Here is a 21149-nt window from a genome sequence, read left to right as displayed (position 1 = left end):
TACTGCTTAATAAGCATTCATTTCCAACTTAGGAGAATATCTCAATCAGGGTTAAAGGAGTCAAAATTCGGAAAAACTAGATTAGTTGATTCATTATGATAGAGGTGGTATTTCTGCATATGTAGCAAACTACCGCTTATGATGTTTGCCCTCCAAAGAAGTCTAATTCCATAATATTAAGAGTACGTATTTTTACAATACTTTACTAGTTTAAATTTTAGACATGTATACAAAAATTGTATTTTTTAAATTTTATTTCCTTTGAAGATGAAAATTCACTTTATTCAAACTACCCATTTCTTGCTGTTTGACATTCAAGCTAGTAATGTATCATATGATGTGAACAGAAGTTTCGAAAATATATGTGATTTTCAGTTGATATTGCCATAACAATAATGGTTGTAATGTGCTCATTACATTCATTAATTAGGCAATAAAATTAATCAATGCCCATGATCAACAATAAAATTAATGAATGTCCATGCTCATTACATTCATTAATTAGACAACAAAATTAATCAATGCCCATGCACCTTTTTCTTTCACAGAAGTTCTACCAAAATTGAAAAACTAAAACTCGATTAATAAATTTATAATATAAAAGCTTGTCAGGAAGTTCTGCCAAGCGGGTCATAACTAATGTATTTTTAACAATTTCAAATGAATTATTACTTAAATACAGTCCTTTAGATAAAAATACTAAAATTGATTTTTTTATTTTGCAGTAATGAATTTGCAATGGTGAGTCAAAAAGAAATTCTTTTTAGGATTCCTTATGACATGTGGTGAAGACAATGCATGGTAATTCATGGAAAGTAGAGCAATGTGTAGAAGAACAATGTTAATAGTGTTTGTAGATGACTTCTAACACAAGTATTCATGTCCAACTCAGAAGTGGAAAATCTCAGTCAGTGGTAATGTACTCAGATTTGGATAGTTGAATTAATTTATTCAAAATTACAAACGTATATCGTGATAGGGGTCTACATATGTCATAGTAAGTCTTACAATGTTCCAGTGTGCTTAGGATAGCCATGCACCTACTTACAAAAGGATTAGTAAGATGGGTTCCCGAGCACCTCACAAAGATGGTGATGGTTCAATGAAAAGGAATTTACCAAGATTTTCTAAAAACACCAATGAATCACAGCTTTTTTATGACTAATGGTCTGATCACAGGTAATGAAATGTGACGTATCTTTACGACTTTTATCCTAAAGAACAGTCTATGGAAAAGCGCCACTAATCATCGGCAGAGGAGAGGGAGGGAAAAAAAAAAAAAAAAACAGAATTTCCAGATCAACTGCAAAAGTCGTGGTAACTGTGTTTTGGGGTTAATTGGGGTTAAGATGAAGTGGCTTTCATTGATCACTGGTGCAAAGTCAAACAGTAAACAAAAAGAGGAAAGACACTGAGATATTAAACAAACTGCATAGAACAGTGAACAGTAAAAATAGCGTGAAGACTCCAGTATACCATGATAATGGCAGACTTAACATAATCATTTCGCCCAAACTAAAATTGCTCAACTCAGGTAGACAATCACGCTTCATCCAGCATACCATTTCAACTTAGTCTCTTTAATTCTATCATTTCTGCATCTGTGTTGCCATTAATCCAGCTCAAACATGGAACTCAAAGCAATAGTAAAGGCTTCTTTTTAAGCCAAATGTGGCAGCTTTTTTAAAGTGCTTTCAGATTAGAAAGGAAAAGATGGGAAACGTAGTCATAGTGGTGATGGCTAGATCAAGAACAGGGCACGCACAAAACTCAACTATACTTACACCAAAATTTTCTCTCATTTTATTTGAAAACAGGCATCACTTACCGATCAATCCTTGTAGATCACTGCAAAAATTTGTAAGGTATCTCTTTTGATATTGATGGTGTTTAAATTGTTGATCAGTTATCCTGCTGTATTTAGTAAACTTTACCGCATTAGAAGTTCTTAAACTTTTGGTATTTAAAAAAAAAGTTTAACAGCTATAGTCTATTTAACGACTCTTAAATAATCTAAAATTAGTATTCCGACATACAATCAAATTTTGATAAGCAGAAATTGAATATAGTAGGAGAGAAAGCAATTAACTGAATACTCAGTTTATCAAAGAAGGTTATTAATTTCGAATTCTATCGAATTCTATGTTTCTACATCCAGTTCAACTTATTAAAGCTCTACTGTAATTGCAAATCAAGCTTTCAAAAATATAAAATAAAACTGAAACATTTTTAAAGCCTTATTAAGATGAATCTGATAAATAACACTTTTGAAAAAATATAAATGAAAAACACTAATACATGGAGAGCCCAAAATACTTTCTCTTACCTTGGCAGATAAAGGTATCGTAGTAAGACAACAGATTTGCCCGTTGAAGTACTCGGTACAGCTGAAGCTCAGATTCGTTGGTAGGTTGAGACGTCATAGCTACTGCCAAAAAAAAGTACTATTAAAGCGAAACCGGATTAGCATCTAAAATAAGCATATAAAATCACAACTAAGGCATGCAAACAGCATTCACACTACGTAAAGTACGAAACAGCCAAATTAAACGAAGTTCACTAAATTCAAATCCTGACACTGCTTCATGCCTGATTTAAGAATACATGCAATGCTTCTGTAACTTTCGCATTCAGATTCCTTAATTTCTCCTGTAAATTTTTAGCTATGGGTATTTAGTGTAATTCAATTTATTTGGTAAACTGAAATGAATAAAAGATTTTGCGTACATTACGTATTTCCTTCTTTTATTAATATGATTCAGTCCAAGAAAATACGACGCATGCAATTTCTGTTTAAGGAGATTTAGTGTGCTAAAGCCATTCTTATTACAAGGCACATAAATAACATAGTTCAATCATAAGTCTGCAGTAAGATTATGGTACTATAACAACCGACTTAGATGTGAAGCAAATCTCACATTTATATACATCTGCACTGCATTTCTGTTACTTACATGTCCTTATTTCATTTAATGTGGCACCATAGTAAAAGTATAAAAGAATACTATAAATTTATACCTAGATTCCACGAGAAAATTTAGTTGTCAAGCTAAATTATGTATTATTTCAGTCAAGTATTGAATGATGCAAAAGTTATGAGGAGGAGCAGCCAACAAGAAACTAAAAAAATGGGAAGAGACACCTATTCAGCTACGAGATATGGTACTGGATCTTATTTTTCTGCATCTCTACTTTCTTCAGCCTCATCAGTAGCTGTATTAATAAGATATCTTAAACCGGTAGTTTTACTCGCATTCCCTGGACAAGTAAGGGATTTATCATATCCAGCCAACGTTATTTTCCACAAATTATGTGTGTAAGGAAATATGAAAAGCAACGTTTATGAGCTGTAATAAAGCATTATTTTTATTACTTTCGTTGTTAAAATAAGGAAGAACAACTGCTCAAAATCTCTGCAATAAAGGAAAGAGAGTGTTTCTTCAACGGATTTGCTTCAATGGTGTTCCCCATGCCCTCCAATTTCAGGTCAAATAAGAATTTTTTAATTAACAGAGACAGCATGCTGCAATTAAAAATTTTTGTATATGTAATACACAAATTAATTTAATACTTTGTAATCATGAACTATGCTTATAAATAATCCAACTAGTTTAATAAACAAATTATTCCTTCTTTTTCTAAAATAAATAAAAGTTTTTTTCACAAATATAAAAATTTAGCTTTAAAAATAAACATTCAAAAGAATTAGAGAATAAACAAAGACGAAAGATTAAAAAAATTGGATAATCAAGAACCAATAATTAGAAAAAATTATTTTTCCCTGATAGATATGAAAGAGATAATTTACAATCAGATTTTACTAGTCAAATAAACACTGAAAATTTCTTCCATTTTAACTCCCGAAAATTAGAAAACTATGTTTCTTCTACCCTAATTAACAAAAAATTAATTTAATTGGATTTAAATTTTCATGTGAAACTACACCAGAAATAGCAAATTAAAAAAAAACATGCAATTTAATAATTTTTGATGCTAAAACCAAAAGTCATGCCTTCACCTGAGGCAAAATGGTAAATACCTGCCCTTATGTGCATTATAAGTTTATATACATATGTATGTGTTCTGACAAGTAAGTAATGAGACAGATTTTACTATGATCAGCCGTTTGTCAGGTTATACATGTCTTCCAAATTGCCAAACCTTCATTTACAATCTAGTAATATTCTAATACACCCTACTAAATATGATGGAAAACCACTTCGTTTAGTTATACCAGAATGTTGTTGCAGGGTAGAGTAATCAATAAACATTAACTTTTGTTTTAAATTTGAAAAAAGAACTACTAAGGCGGAGGAGTTAATGACAGCAGTGCATGAAGATTATTGTTTATTTCATGCAAAGATATTCTGATGGTACGCTTGATTCCACAGTTGCGAAGAAATTCAGAAAGTTTGCAGTTAAAAACGGATAAAAAAAGTTAGAATTCCTATCTTGAAATGAACCAAGGTGGGAAAAAACTTTGCGGTGAAACGCTTAACAGTATTATCTGTTTTGAATGAACAGATATATATAATATGTACACAAATGATAAAGGTCTCACTCATTATCGGATAGGAGAAAGAAATATTCTACAAATATAGTACAGATAGCGCTCAAAGTTTCCACCACCAGTTACAATAACTAGTACTTAAATTTATATTTGCCCTACAAAAAAAGGTTTTCGATTACCCCCCATACGATGTAACATCGGTAGGGCATGCCTATACATATTTAGTTGATGTGATTTTTAAATCCCAGTCAACGGCAACCGAATTCTCTGCCATATCAGAAAATACAGAAAGGTACAGCTGTTATTTAATATTTTCCACAAAGGTGATTCTGATGATCTGTACGCTTCGCTAACGTCTTTGGTGGCAGAACGCAAGAATATATTCTGCATTGCGAAGCACTTAGTTTCTCCGGTTGAGAAAGCTACATTTCTCTTCCAATTTCCAAATGGCGATAATATATAATATATATATATATATATATATTAGAAATATTTTTACCGGGTTGCTTTTAGGTTTAGGTACTGAGATGCAGAGGTTTTATAGTGCACCGAATATCATTCCCCAAGTGGAGAGTACCTTCTTGACAACTAAACAACTCATCGGCGCAAGCCACCTGCAAGTTTTGGTTGAAGGGAACTCAAACGTGTTGTACAGACATTAGGTAATTTGGAAACAGGAGTAATGAAAAATTAGCAATCGCATTCGCCGGGATCGAACCACGAACCTCTGGGATATCGGTCCAGCGTGCAGAACCACTGCACCACGAAGGCACGCTAGGAAAGTGGGAGAAATTTCTTATAGTATATAAAAAAACCAAAGCTATTTTTCAAACTTACACTCAGGAGCAAAAGTGGCAGTGACTAATGGCCAGCCGCAGAGACTTCCTCGGCCGTTCCTCAACTTCTGGCCTGTTTTCGGATTGAGGTGATGGCCAGTTCCTGAGTGGATTGCCCGTTCCTGATCTGATAGTCCATTTCAGATCTGAAGGACTGTACTTGATCCGCTGGCAAGTGTCCTGAAGGGGGCAAGTCCAGCACAGAATATTTTTTTTAACTGTATAACTTTCCCGATATTATTATCTTTACGATGCGATCTCTTAATTTAATGACAGCATCCTTTTTCTTTGTTATATTAGTTTTCTGTTACTTTGAAGGAAAAGCCCTGGTTCAGTTGTTATTAGAGTCTGTCTTGGTGAACATATTTTCTGTTTAAAATGAAGTCATGCGGGGAGAGGTTGTTTCTGGCCATCAAAATAACACACTGCACTGGAGCTTTATAACCGTTATGATTACACACAACACAGAGCAAAATAATTTTATTTTTTGTGTATTTAACAAATCTTACTTGGTTACAACATGTACGGCATTTTCTTTCTCCTTGACGCGTGCTTTCGTGGAATGCACACTTTTTCACGTCTCCTGCTCAAAAATAAATCTAATGACACTACAAACAAAACAGAAATAAGGCTCGAATATCAAGTTTTGACAACACTTATTAGTTCCTTTTAAAGTATTATATTAGAGCATTTGCCTAAATCTTTCATTTAATACGTCTTTACTGCAAACAAGATAATTCTAAACAAATTGAAATTAGCTTAACATATCCTACCTTATAATATTTATTTTCCTAAGTGTATTCCTCAATATTTCTTAAGGAAGTACTACTCAAATAAACAAGGAATTAGCATGATTATCGCTTTCTATTTAACTCAATTTTTGTCATCTATTTACATGTTATCCGTAAACCGGACGTCTTACGGTCCACCAGCGGTTGTCCTTCACCAGGTAGTTCGAGCAGGGTTCAGACCCCGGGAAAACGAGCTAGCTGCATGGAAGGCTTTTCTGGTTTCCCCGTGCATAATGTGAATACGCATCAGTTTCCTTTAAAAAGTCCTCCATGAAGGCCTCTCTCTCCATATGCAGATAAACCCTGATTTAAGTAATTCCAAATCAAATTCAGATGTTGAGTTTTTTATAACTTTTTTTAAAGTTTTAAAAACTTATCAACTGAATTAATTATGTGAAGAGTCTGAAGATATTTCCCAGCATTCGGTTGCTAAAGCAGGTAAAATGTATATTAATCAGAAACAATATCCTATAGTATAATAATTTAAATGCTTAAATCTTTCAAAGATTGCTAACGAAGTAATGAAAACTTTTGAAGAATATAAGACTTATCGTCAACATGTTAAGCTTTGAATACTATTGGACATCCGGAGAAAAATGTAACCGAAACTTTGTCTACCACTTTTAAGTCAAGGGAATGAGATACTTCTTTCAGTTCAAAAATGCCAGATGGCAAATCAATGAATAAAACATTTTAGAAGTAACTTGTCAATTTCAATGCAAGTCAACAACCCCTTTCCTCCTTCAATGCACTGCAATATTTCGACCCTGGTTTGCGAACACCGACAACAATGGACCGTGACATTGCAGAAACAATTAAAACATAATAACCTCAACGAACGAGATGAAATCTTTAAACTTTCTGAAACAAAAGTATCTCTAGCTAGCGTATGGCTCAGAGCGAAAGAAAGAAAACGATCGATTCCATCCGTTTCCTGAAATTGTATATATATAAGTGATGATAGCGGAAATCGATAACAAACAAGTAACAGTCGAAAATAATGGATCAAATAATTTCTCCCGGCAAGCAGCTTCTCACTTCAGAAGATGACTCAAGTTAGATAAATATATGTGTATATGCATTAAAAAGAAGGGAAAAATAATTTCGCGCTACAGTATGGAATTTACGCAATAATGAACAATAAAACATGTTTTACGAAAGTAAGTTACAATATCTGTTACCATTTTCTAAATTACCATGGAAGGAAAACTAGAAAATAACTAATTTCACCATCTTCAAGGCTAGTAATGGAATTCGAAAATAAATTCTAAATATATATGCAAAGGGATGAAGTTAAATAAAAGTTATTTAGGTTACTTATTAAATCAAAGTACTAGAAAGCTTATCTCTTAAACATACCGCAAGGTTGTTTCTGATACCTAATAATTCTTCCTATTGAGATCAGACTGTCACATTCCGACTTACGCAGAGTACTGCCACCATTATAATCTCAAGGATAAGGAGCTCCTCTCCCCCTCCAAAGAATTTATAGGCTGTAGTGGAAGTTATATGATACAGTCTCCCAATTTGTAATGCAAATCTCTGCGTTTAATCCATGTATTTCATACCGGTGATGTGGGACTAACACGTCGTTCCATTAGGTGACGAAGTCACGATGACAGGTTCATAGGCAGCGTCCTACCTTGTGCTGAACACGTGAAAACGTTTTTGACCCATAACTTTGATAAGTATAGCACTTCCAACGTGAAATCAACTTAAAATAGATGGCGATGAAAAATCCCGAATTTTAAGAGTCTCTTATGGTAAATAAGATTCCTTGTAGGGTGAAAATTATAGCAAATCTTGAAAAACAAGGGATGTTTACATATACTGCTACTCTCTTGGCCACCATTAATATAAATTCTGGGAAGACTTGACGAAACTGCTTTAGAAGTATCATTTTCAATGATTAATTGGTAGTTCATATTTTTCAGTAAATAATCATCAGCAGTTTTTTTCTTGACTTCCCAAACATTGGCAATCTATTGCACATATGGCAAACTAAATTAATCCTGATGACATTCTTATGATCCAATCACAGAAATACCGTATACTAGCAAACAGAATTCCTAAATTGAGGACTGTATACTTTTCTAAAGATGCAAACGCACGGGGGAAGAAAAAGAGAGAGGAGAATGGACCCCTACTGACACTCGCTTAAAATAGATCCTTGCCAGTTTTAATCATCTTCATTAAAATCTCGAGTGTACTGTTATCTGCCATTTTTATATTTTATACTACAAAGTGAATAATACTATGCCAGATAATAGCTAAGAATCCTGAATAAAAATAATACTATGCACGTATAAATTTTAAAACTTCAACTAAAATTAATGTTATGATATCTAAGACATTCTTGATGTGTGACTTATGGTGCAATGCCAGTGCATCCAGCCAGTTACTTGGAAAAAGTGGTTGAATTATTTTTTAAGATAACCCATTCATTAAGTATATCTATTTACCAATTATTAACGGTATCAACTCAGAGCTGGATTAACCATTGAGCAAAATAAGCACAAGCTTAGGGCATCAAGAAAAAGGGGCACTACAAAAAGTTCCTTAGAAATTCAGGAAAGAGGGCGCTAAAAAAATTTACAATTGCCGATTTTACCATGGAATACATATTACGGGTAAACCAAGACCGAGAGAAAAGAGGAAAAAAAAAAAAAAAAAAAAAAAAAAAGAGGCGTTAATTTATATGCGGCGCCATCAACATCTTTTGAGCGCTTAGGGCCTCTAGAAGTCTTAATCCGGCCCTAATCAACGAAATCCTTACGCTAAGAATTTGCGAAATCTTTCGAGGCTTAAATGTGGAAATACATAAATATAAGTATTCACTAGCTGAAAGGTATAATGGTACGTAAGACGACTATCTCGCAAGATGTGCTGTCATGCAGAATTTCTTATGGGGAAACTGACTGATATATGCAATGCAAAGGGAAAATCCTTGAAAACATAACTGCAATAATCCTTTCCGCCACCAACAATCAAACCCAGGATGAAGTAGGTTTAGCTGCTTTTCGGCCATTTGGTCGTAGCACTAGGTTACTGCATATAAGGGAACTACTCTGAAATATGGGCGTCTTCCCAAAAGTCACAGAAATCACAAATTTATCAATTTAAGCCTAGAGATAAAGTAAGAAATAAAAAAAGCATATTAACTTATAATAATGAAGCATTATAAACACATTATTTTCGTAAAGTCTTAAAAACATTAGGTTACAGTTGAATCAAAAAGAAAAAAAAGGTGAAATAGATAAAACCAACGAATTATTGCAGTTCAGCGGCTTGAATGTTTTGTTGCCAAAGGTCCTGCGGTGCATAGAGTTTTCGCAATTCATAATGCGAAAACGAACTAGTTTTGCCTACGAAGACATCTCTCCTAAAGTAAATAGTCTTCAAGGTTTTGTCACAGTAAATATTACATATTTCCACAGATAAAACGATAGTTGAATTAAAAAAAGGGGGGCCCCAAAATCGGGGATTGTCTTACAGAAGATACAAAAAAAAAATTAGATTACAATTTATATAAATTAAAACCATTATAAAATAAATCACTCATTAATGTACTTAAAATCCTGCAAAATCATTACATACATCATCTAAGGCAAATAGCTCCTCAATTACATACTCACTTTCGTTACTGAGAAGCTCGTCATATGGGTCCCCTTTTGTACCTACACAGTCGATTTCCGCATGTATCACATGACAAATTGTCCTCAGCGTCATCCATAACATTAGAAATCCCACACTTTTTGAAAGATTTGATCACGATGTCCACTTTTTGTCATAATTTGATAACAAAGTCACATATCAGATCAAGTGACGCAACCCACATAGCTGCACATTTCGTATACAACTTTTCACCACTCATCATAGAGCTAATCCATTGTTCACATATGTGGTTTATTCAAAGAGATGTCTAAAGATTAGAAGTTAAACCCTCCAGTATAATAATATTCTTAGTACTGTTTCGTGTTAAGCGATTTTTAGTGTTCTCACAATTGCGTGACTGTGAATAGTTTTCCTTTTGAAAATAACCATGAATTTTAAATTTGTTCCATATGCTCTACATATTAATACTGCTATAAACCTGCTCGTTTCATAGCATGCACTTCTAACAGAAACAGTTTTTACACCTTTTATTTCCACAGTTCTACCGAAATCGCAGTTCATCGGCGTTTCCTCCATATTTCCAATATTAGATAATGGAAAGCTGTATTTTTGCCTCATACAAATAACAAATTCGTGACTTTATGGTCAAGATCTTGTGGTAATTTTTGTAGAATTTTTATTTTCTGTTACCAGGTTTATTTATTTATTTATTTATTTTTTCTGTTCATGAAAGGATTGCACCAACCTACTGTTGCTTTAAATTCTTTGTCTTGTTCTGTGTAGGCTTATGTCCAATTCAATGCATAACACCTAATAATATATATCTTGCAACAACATAACAATTCTACCTCTGTTCTTGCACCCTTCTACAACGTTATTTTCTAAATCTGTCTAGGAAGCTATTCCTATCCTCATCGAACGTTTTATCATTGGCATGTTTTTAAAAGCATCTTCATTCTTTCTCCAGTCTCTTACCATCTACTCCATTATACCGAAAGCCCTTACTGCAGTACAGTTGTTCCATTCTTTAGCCTTTACGCCGATTACACTTATAGCACAAAATGTTTGAACACACAAAACAACCTATAACGAAACTTATTAGAGGTACATGCGAGTTCGTGATTTGGCACGCGCTTCTACAGGATGTGCTGCCACATTCAAGAAAATAAAATCTGAAATTTGTTCCAGATGATAGTTGCTGATCTAAAATAAATTCATAGGCCATTTATAGTTTGAGCAATTTATAGGCCATTTAAAACTTTGATAAAAATTTATACTTCGTCTTATCTGAAAGTCGTCTTATCTGCGGAAATACACGGTAACCTCAGTCTCAAAGCAGAAGATATAAATAATATTCCTAACATTTCGTAACATACAGATGCGCCTAAAATATACAAAAAGACGAATTTCTTGATTCACGACCTTACTAATGTCATGGATTTAATATTTCAAAAGATGTTACAACCCATATGAATTCCAAAGTATGACTTCACACTCGTCAACTAGCTTACTGCTTAAAACAGTCAGCTTTTAAATAAGGAGCTTAAAGGAACTTACAGTAATGAACCAAAAAACTCTAGAGAGAATCGAATAATGTTTACCATCATGTTATTAAAATAGTAACACTAATGTGCACTTTACAGAGTAAATAACATTAAAGTTTTTAAACAAAAGTACAGAAAGATATGCGTTACAGAAATATTAACTTTTGAATTTAACAAATGTGAAAACATGCAGTAAAGGAATACATTCCATACTTAAAAATGGATGAAAGACGAAAGAAGTGATTATTCTATAAAGCTATGTAACACCTGATGATTGAAAAATTGGGTCCTTGCGTATCACAGCTATTAAAGAACGATTACATTACAATTAATTAATTCCATCAAACAAATAATTTTTCAGATTGCTGCCTGACTGAAAGCTCAGGTAGTCGTGATATAAAGTCAAATCAAAGGAGAATTCAGTAATTATTAAGGCAAACGAAACCACTCAGTAGTAATAACGTGATTAATTGCCCGTTAATGCTTCAATGAACATTCTGAACCGACCTAGCAATTCGCACAAAGCAAATATTAAGACTTTCTCCGCCCCTCCAAGCCTCTCTTACACACACACCGACACTAAATCATCAATTAAACACTTAACAAGTCGTACCAAATCCTCGGTTTGTTAAGTCACGCCAGCAGCGCGGACAAGGAAGATAACTCATCTGCCAAGGAAGAAAATAAGATCTAACTTTAAATGATGAATGAAATATGCAGGTGAATAGAAAGATTTCCATAATTGTAATGCATCATATTCGCGCGCCCAAGGCGTGAATGTTGTCTTGCACGCAAATAAGCGGGTCTTGCACTAAAGGAGCTTGAAGAGTAATTACGCCCTTCATCACAAACATGTTCAAGCAAGTTTTTACGTAGACATTTGAGCGCAAACGAGTTTATACTAAATGCGTCTACAAAGATTTTAAAGACTTGATTAAATTAATACGAAGTAAAACGTACACGGAAAAATGTTATTAATACAGCCTATACATAGGCTGTTAGTCAAGAATGCTATTAACCTATGACCTTTTTATCATTCTACTTAACGTAATCGCACCGGGAGAAAAGATTTTATTGTGCTACACGTCAAAAATGCAGATTCCGTTTAAAATTCGGCTCTTTAGGATTAAGAACTTCAAAGATGATTTTAACTCTTCGTTAAAGGAAATCGTTAGGGGAATTAAATGGAAGTAAAATAAAGTTGTTCAACCGACGTTTGTGTATGCATTAGTAGCATAACCTAAAATAAGTCAAGCCCAACTTACAGCAATGAACATCAGACCCTGAACTTTAGATAGCCCCCCCCCCAAGTTTACGAAGGAAATGTTTCTATAGGCCTTTTCAGTTTTAATTCTAAATGCTCAGACTATGGAAAAACGCCATATTATATACTTCCTGTTTTAAAAAATACAAAGGTAAAATGTTAAATATTCTAAACTGGCTGCATTTTTAAACAAATGAAAGTAAGAAATAAATCTTTTCAGCAAGGATTTATTTCCTCGGACATAAAACAGATAAAAGTATTGAAATATTTTAACGAATTTCATTTCGCCAAAGATTAATTAAATAACAATAAACCAATCAATAAATCAGTTTCACCATTTAACATCATAATTAGGCTTTCGAGCTCTAGACATTTTTCTAAATTAATTTCAAAGCTTTTTAAAAATGTAAGTATTATAATACTTTATTTCTTTCATAATACAAATTGGCAAAATAAAGGAAATTAAAGTTAAATTTGAAAAAAAAAAAATAATAATGCAGTAAGTGCAATAAGTTTAAGTAAAATGCTATACGTTTATTTTTATTTAACCTAGAAAGAATTAGTGATTCGAACAGCAGAAATTCCAGACGTATCTGTCCCGATAACCAAGGTTCTGCGACTTACTAAAATTGGCAGATTTTTAACAAATGCAGAAGGTTTAAAAAAAAATCAATCCAATTTGCTAGATCATGAAATATTTTGAACAATTTTATCTGAAAAAAAGAACACAGACATCAGTTAAGTTTAGCGATCACCTCTGATTAGTAATGGCTTCCTAGCTTAATTCATTAAGGTGTGGTGTGTTGGTGTATTTAATTATGGCAAAGCACACTAGGGCTATCTGCCTAAGGGGAGGGATGCCTTTCGTGGAGGACTTTCTAAGGGAAACTGGCTCGTATACACGTTACACATGAGGAAAACCACGAAAACGCCCATGCAGCCAGCCAGCCCGTTCGCGGGACTCGAACCTCGGACCGAACTACCAGTGTTAAGCGACTTTACCGCTCGGCCGCTGGTGGGCGCTAATTCATTAAGGGAAAGTCAACAAGGGTTAGCTGCCGCTGCCTTCGTGGAGGACTTCGAGGGAAATTGGCTCGTTTTCTCCTTATACATCGGAAACTGATTGGTGGCAGAATCATTATCTATGAAAGCATACCAGCAAGGGAAGTTACAAATTCTCAAAGAATTTAGATCTAGTAGAAGGATGCTTAATGACTGAACCACTGATATAGTAATAGGAGAAGTGATGATTTAAACTGTAAGAAAACTCAGGCAGTTTTGAAATAAAAAACTAAAGAAGTTGAATAGGAGATCGCAAGATCATGACAGCTTGATAGAAGACTGACATTTAGAATGATAAAGGAGAAGCGACTTCTTTCAATAGTTCCTGAGTGAGTGTAGGTTTTATAAACAAAGATTAAGCCTTTCAATTCATCTACATTCAAATTCTTGCTCATTTTTTTTTAAATCTATTTTCTGCTCTATTACCAACCAGGCAGATGAAAAATATAATTATTATGAGCGAAAAATATTTCCTATACTTATTTATTTACTCATACGTTTTTATTTTGGGAATATCCACATCTATTAAGCCGAACTCTTACTAATGAACTTATTTCTTCTGCTCATTCATAAATATCTACAGCGTCATTAAGTAATTACCGGGAAATTTTCTTTTAATTTTTAGCCTACTCGTATCTCCTGCCCTCTCCCGAATTTTACACATTAATTATAATAATAATAAAAGAGAGATAGCAGAATACAAAAACACCTACAGTTCAAGTCGATGCCCTCAGTTTAATGATGGCTAGAAACCTGGTCCGAAATATACGTATAAAAACCAACGGAAAACTATCCTGCGAAAAATATTAAAATGAATGAAACACTATTCAGTATTAAATACAAACCAATGGAAAACTATCCTAAACTACTAAATACAAAACAAATATTACTTTTAAAAGAAATGACCTTTTTAAACAATATCTCTATTGACTACGTCCTTGCAACATAAAAGAGATCAATAACTAATAAATATAAACATTTCAGTATTTTATAATATATATCATGTTTGAAACTGAATTAAGATGTCCTTTGGCAATTGCTAATACCAGGGTTTATGAACGATTCTTAGTACATTATCACTGCATTTATAATAAACACGCCACTCAAATAGTTATTGAAATAAATGAACTATTAAGTCAAATATGGAAAGAAAGTAATTTGAATACTTTAATTTTTTAATATCCCTAATTAGAAACATTTAGGTAATTACATGGGATTAAAAATGTAATTTAAGGCAGAATTGGATAATTTAAATTAGACAAGATACATGACAGCTATGAGCAAAAGAAGCTACGGGATGAAATCTCGTGCCTCTCTTCCTCTACCAACAACCTCTCGAGAGGGCTTTCAGTTCAACAGAATCCATGCCTTATCTGGGATTCGAACCCAAATCCAACCATTTTATCTTCCTTGCCTTAAACAAAAAGTAGTTTAAGGCAAGAAAGATAAAATGCGATACTTCTATAACTTAGTTAATATGTAGACTAGGTGGACACCTTACAGTTGTCTTTTTTTTTTTTTTTTTTTTTTCCCAACTACAGCTGAAAACAGTGCTGAAGTGAAGCAGTAAATTATATTTAATCTCATAGAATATATGTTAATGCAGTACATTCCACATAACTCTGGGATGTTTGAATTTTTCATCAACAGTTTCCACTCACAGAAGTAATTTAACAAAAAAATTGTTTCTGAGTTAAAACTCTACCCCACTGTATAACATTGAACACATGCATGCAAAAGCACATTCACACGATGCAATAAAATATACAACACATAATGCACACCAATGATACAATAACACACACAAAAGAAATGACTTCAATATTAATTAATTAGATTTATATTTTAATAAAACACGTTAAACATTCAACAGCTTTTTAACATTTTTTATTATTATTATTTATTTTAAACTTTTTTAAAAATAAAATGAGAACGTTATCAGGGGTTTTCAGAAAAAAATTACGCTAAAAAATATTAATTACAGACAGTATTAATATTTGCAACAAAAATCCGCTTTCCTTTCCTCGCGAACAGGAATATCCTCTTTTAATTTATTCAATTCTTCTACAGTTTATTCAATACCTTGAAATTATATTTAAAAATCACATGCATTTTGGCCTCGTTCACGATGTCATCCCTCGTTTTTTTATCAGCATTCTTTTAACACAGCATTTTTCAAAATCTTCATCGAAATTTAAACACAGAAAAACCGTGGAAGCACGTTCGTTACGTTCATTTTAAAAACAAATTAAATTCCTAATTTCAGATCCGCGGTAGGCTCAAAAGTAAGAATAATAAATATTCTGGGCGTTCACGTCCGGTGCCAACACACGGTTTTTATCGGGATCTTCTTTCGTAAGAAACTCTCAACTAAAGCGAAAAAGAATTAGGTGAGGCAGGGAAAGAGGTGAAAAAAAAAAAAAAAAAAGATATGGGAAACATCTACACACGTCTGAGAAGAAAATTAGACTTTAAGAAAAAATAAAAAATTCTGACCGGAAATAAGAACGTTTTCTTAACCCTATCCATAGCGGCATTCGAACTACACTTAGTAGTAACAGCAGCACAAAAAAAATCAGAATTAAAAAACTTATTACTGTTTTCCCAAGAGTTCAATGTACAGAACGGGAAGTTGGACCAATGTCATCAGCCTTTCCAAACGGCAGCTGGCAGATCTGAGCCAGACCCAAAGGTTTCCGATCCTCGTACAGTAAAAGCAACACAGAAAGGCTTGAACGGGGAAAAAAAAAAGTATAAGGGGTAAGAAAAAAATTGGCGTGAAGCTGCAGAGAAAAAGGGTAAACGTTCAACGACCCTAGCCTGCAGAACCCAGAAGAATAGCGTGTAGCAGTAGTAAAATTGCAGAAAAAATATGGTAAAAAAGGAAAATGCCACCGAACTTTCCAACCCTTTCTCCCTCTTTGGATACATTTCTGAACACCTGTCAAAGGTGCCAAAGGTAGAAGACCCTTAAAATTCAATACAGCTAGCGAGATTTTCGTATCGCCAACTGTAACAAATCGTAGCACATTCATATTTCCTAATCAGCACGGCATATACACATACGAAGCCATAAACATACTAGTAAACCTAATACTACCTCAACGTAACCAGGGCATAACAATTTCGGATAATTGTTTTCCCAGATAATTCTTTCTATTTTTTTCGGATAATTCTTTCTATTTTTTTCGGATAATTCTTTCCATTGGCAGGATGCTTTCTCATAAAAAATTGGAATAGTTCGTGTTTGCACGCATCATCTTCGACATTAATCTTGTTTTATAATAAATTTCGAATAAAATAAACTCCAGATTTTTTAATTTAAATTACCTTTTATCTAAATCACATAAAGAAATTAACATGAAGCTGTAATTACAAAAAAAATGTTAGTTAATTGATTATGGTAAGACATTACAGAGCTGCCCACCAAAGCTGCCTTCGGGGAGGATTTTGAAGGTCTTTTTTTTTATCTAATTTTACTATGGCAAAGCACGCGAGGGCTATCTGCCTGAGGAGAGGTATGCCTTTGTGGAGGATTTTCTAAAAGACACTGGCTGGTATCCAAGTTACACATGGGGGAAAAACACGAAAACGCTCATGCAGCCAGCCCTGGAATCGAACCCATGTCGAATAACCAGTATTCAGACACTTTACCTCTCGATCGCTAATGGGCTCAGATTTTTTAAAGAAAGCTGGCTCATAATGGGAAACTGGCGCGAAACTCCTATGTAGCCAGCTCATTTATCAGAGCTGAATGGGGATCGAAATACCAGTGCATAGTGAATTTATTGCTCGGCCGCTGGTGACGCAAAATCTTGTCGAAGTCACTTTCAACGAGATCTTTCAGCACAGCATCTGTTTTAGTTGACGAGATGCATCAAATACTCTATTCTCTGGTATATGAATTTACACATACAAATATACTGCCACCACTTATTTATATTATAAAATGTGTATTTACATCTGAATAGTAAGAAAATGGGCAAGAGTTCAGCAAACAAAATTCAAAATGCCTAGTTTTTCCACATTACCGATTCGGCTTCGATTTACTTCACCGTTTCCAAGTTTCGCAAAATTCGATTATACGAGGTTTTACTATATTTTACTATACAGATACACAAAGAATAATCTGCAGTCAGTATCAGAATTTAATCGCACTCATCAACAAATTTTTAGATGATTACCAGCTTAAAAGAATAGAGTAAATTTTCCACACCATTACAGCATATTTAAATGCGATCTTTTCCTTCTGTACCAGCATCGATACGTTTGGACAATTGCCAGCCAGGTTAAATAAGAACATTTCGTAGGTAGATACGTTACATCTCCCCCCTCTCTACATGCACACTTTTTTTAATCCGTTCGTTCGGATCATTGAACCAAAAAAAAAAAAAAAGGACAATACCAAAAAGCAAGCTTATTATAATTTTTAATGTAATTAAGAAGAACAGAAGTCAGAGTTACGCGATTACAAATTAAAAATAAGATGATGCATCTTAGTTCCACAAAATTAGAAAACGAAAGGAGGTGAACGGAATTTGAGGCTCGTGTTCCACTTCCTTGGGGAAACCAACAAACGGTACCGTTGCTGTAAATGTATGCATTTAACGGTTGAGCATTTAAAACTGAATTTCTAAAGTAAACGGTTAAGAACCATAAGAACTGTATTTTGCTTCACCACAAACATTGATCAAGTGATTAAAAATTATATAATTATTTTAATGTTTAAAAATTATTATATTTAATGCATTAATGGCAAAAGTATTTAAAATCAGTTCGCTGCGAGATAAAAATCTTGTTAGGACATTAGAAAACAAGTATTCTGTCAATTATCCTACATAAAAAAATACTTTTACTGACATAGTGGATAAAGTACATTATAATTTACATTTCTGTGTTTACACATTTAAATTGGAGAACAAAATGAACATAAAATAATTCCTATGGCTGCAAGGAATTAAAGGCATTTCTTCGTGATCTTATGATGCAATGATTAGCAAAATGAACGGGTTTTTGGTGATCTGATGTTCGATTCCGGCGGACAGCACAATAGTGCTCCTAAACTCTTCCTGTCTGCGCACGAAATAAAACTGCTGGATGAACATTAGTCTCCAACTTGGGACTGATTTTGGGGGAGGGTATTTTTCCTTTTCTTCAATCGCTTTTTAAATGGAGGAAAGGGGGATTTAAGGAATTAAAAGCGTTCCTCTAACGTACTCTTTTAGTGGTGCAACGGTTAGGATGTTCAGCCGGTTTTTGAAGATCCCAAGTTTCCCTCCGCATAAAAGTACTAAACATTTTTAATGGTTTCTTCCTCCTAAACGCCTTCTGCCAATGTCTAATAACTAAGTCAATTAATAATCCAATAGAATTATCAGCTTTTTCCCCGAGAACAGAATTTTTTTATTTTTATTTTCATTTTTTCACTTCCTTTTCTTAAAAGAGACCATCTATCACGATTTAATATATTGTTGGAAAAACATGTACATATAGAAGTTAGATCAGCACCTCTATAGTATCACAGATGATTGAGATATTCCTGAACCCAGCTAACTGTTACCATTCCCTCTTTCCCTACCATCAACCGCTCAAGAAGACTTCCAGCTCACCGTATAGTGTCTCGCAGCAGAGACATTATATTCTTACATACATCCATGCCTTTTCCGGGATTCGAAGAGGAGCCCATCGGCATAGATGTCAAGTCACGAACTACTATACTGGCTGGGAGGCGGCAAAAAATAAACAAATAATTATATCCTGTATTAAAATAATTTCTACATATTGATATTACATCAGCAATGTACACACACTCTCTTACTGCATGCTCACCAACGGCCAAGCGTTAAAGTTGCTGTAAACTGGTAGTTCGAAGAATTCAAATCCTAGCGAAAAGACTGGCTGCATGGCCGCTTTCGTGTTTTTCCACCTGTGCAACATGGATATGAGGTAGTTTTCCTTCAAAACGTCCTCCATGAAGGCTTCTCTCCTCTTAGACCATATGAGCCTTAGTGTGCTTTGCAAACAAAAACGAAAACAATCCCTCATTTGGCTAAAGTGAGAAGACGGCCATGGAAGCGTACAAACAAAAATGTACACCTCGTTTTCTCTTATTCGACTCAAAACTTTTTTTCTAATATATATATTAAGCAACAATTTTTTACACCTAAAATTTATACCCACTTACTTGCTACTCATTTTTCAGCAGCTCCCTAGGCGGAGAGAAGTTAGTGTATCCGTATACACTAACTTCTCTCCGCCTTTATCAAAATTAGTGTAAATGGAATCACTACTTTACAAAATCAATAAGAAATAATTACAATTTGAAGAAGACTTAATTAAACGTTAAAATTAAAATTCGTTGAATTCATCCCAAGCCAGTTTTACCTTTCAAAAGGCAAAGAATACATAAAACAGCTTTACTAATTTATATTTCATTATAAGAGGGGGGAAGAAATATTGAAGATGGCAATCGAAATTAACTACTTCCTGTTTACGACATAGAAAATTTTATAAACGAATATCTTTTATTTTTGCTTCTGCTAATTACTAAGCTTTCAAACGCAATATGAAATCTATGCATGTCATAAAGTAAGTAATAACTGTCAAAAAAATAAAAATGATGACTTTAAAGGACTAGAAATATTATAATCAAAGGGTTGGCTGTAATAAACAAGCTAAAGCAACGATAAATTAATTAATAAACCGACGATAGCAAAACATTAAATTATCCAAAAGTACATAAAAACTTAACGTAAAGCTTAGGTTTTTGCCATCCCTGATTGACTGACATATACTAACGAATTATTGTGATCATGGTTTAGATACAAATATTCAGGAAAATTTTAGAACACTGACTTAAGTACTAAAAGATAAGTGATATGACAAATTAACAATAATTTTATAAGATTCACTCAGACATTTAGCACATGGAGAGAAATAAATATAGTTTATTTTGCAAAAAATTCTCTGTCAAGGCACATATATTATGATACATTTTTCAAAACATAATAATAAATACATTAATGATGGAACAAAACTCTTTTTAATATGCCTGAAAGATTATCCGTCTTATAGGTACAGAAATGATAATTAATAAAAGCAAAGTAATTAAAGCGCCTTCTCATAAAATGAAGCTGTCGATAAGAAATTTGATTTATTTTAATTAAAAATGAATTTGCTTTAGAAATTAAATTTACTTTAGAAGCCGATTTTTGAAACTGCATACTGAAGACGGAAAAGATATTTAATTAGAGAATCTGTCTCACAGCTACCGGATATGCAAGATAAAAAAATGAAATAATAATAAAGAGTAATAACGAAAAAAATTAATTGGGTTATAAGTCAATGATCATAACACAACAAAGACAGAAAAGTATGTGAAATGCATTTATACTCTTGAAGTGCTTGACTCAGTTTTTCGGATTTGTCTCGGTTTGCCTCAATCTTGCAAAAAAAACGGTACCAAATAATTGCATTCAGCACCTGACTCAGCCTGGAAACAGTATGCATTAAGCGGCCTTAGTAACA

At 33.5% G+C, this 21149-nt stretch overlaps 1 protein-coding gene across 8 annotated transcripts in view; it reads right to left on the bottom strand.

Moving 5' to 3' along the window:
- The window catches only part of LOC118186187 (uncharacterized), a 153182-nt gene that overhangs the window by 97203 nt on the left and 34830 nt on the right, over positions 1–21149 (bottom strand). For 5 of the 8 annotated variants that reach the window (XM_035356252.2, XM_035356256.2, XM_035356258.2 and 2 more), the window contains exon 4: positions 2327–2428. In XM_035356252.2, coding sequence (XP_035212143.1) covers positions 2327–2428 — 102 coding nt within the window. The remainder of the gene's footprint in view (positions 1–2326; positions 2429–21149) is intronic. The other 3 variants (XM_085809681.1, XM_035356253.2, XM_035356255.2) reach the window with 1 other exon arrangement.

This window comes from Stegodyphus dumicola, chromosome X2, assembly GCF_044657685.1.
Source record: "Stegodyphus dumicola isolate Sdum_Otavi_A_Nest chromosome X2, ASM4465768v1".
Lineage (NCBI taxonomy): Eukaryota > Metazoa > Arthropoda > Arachnida > Araneae > Eresidae > Stegodyphus > Stegodyphus dumicola.
The sequence above is the reverse complement of the archived record's forward strand: the minus strand, read 5'-3'. Positions and strand labels throughout refer to the sequence as shown.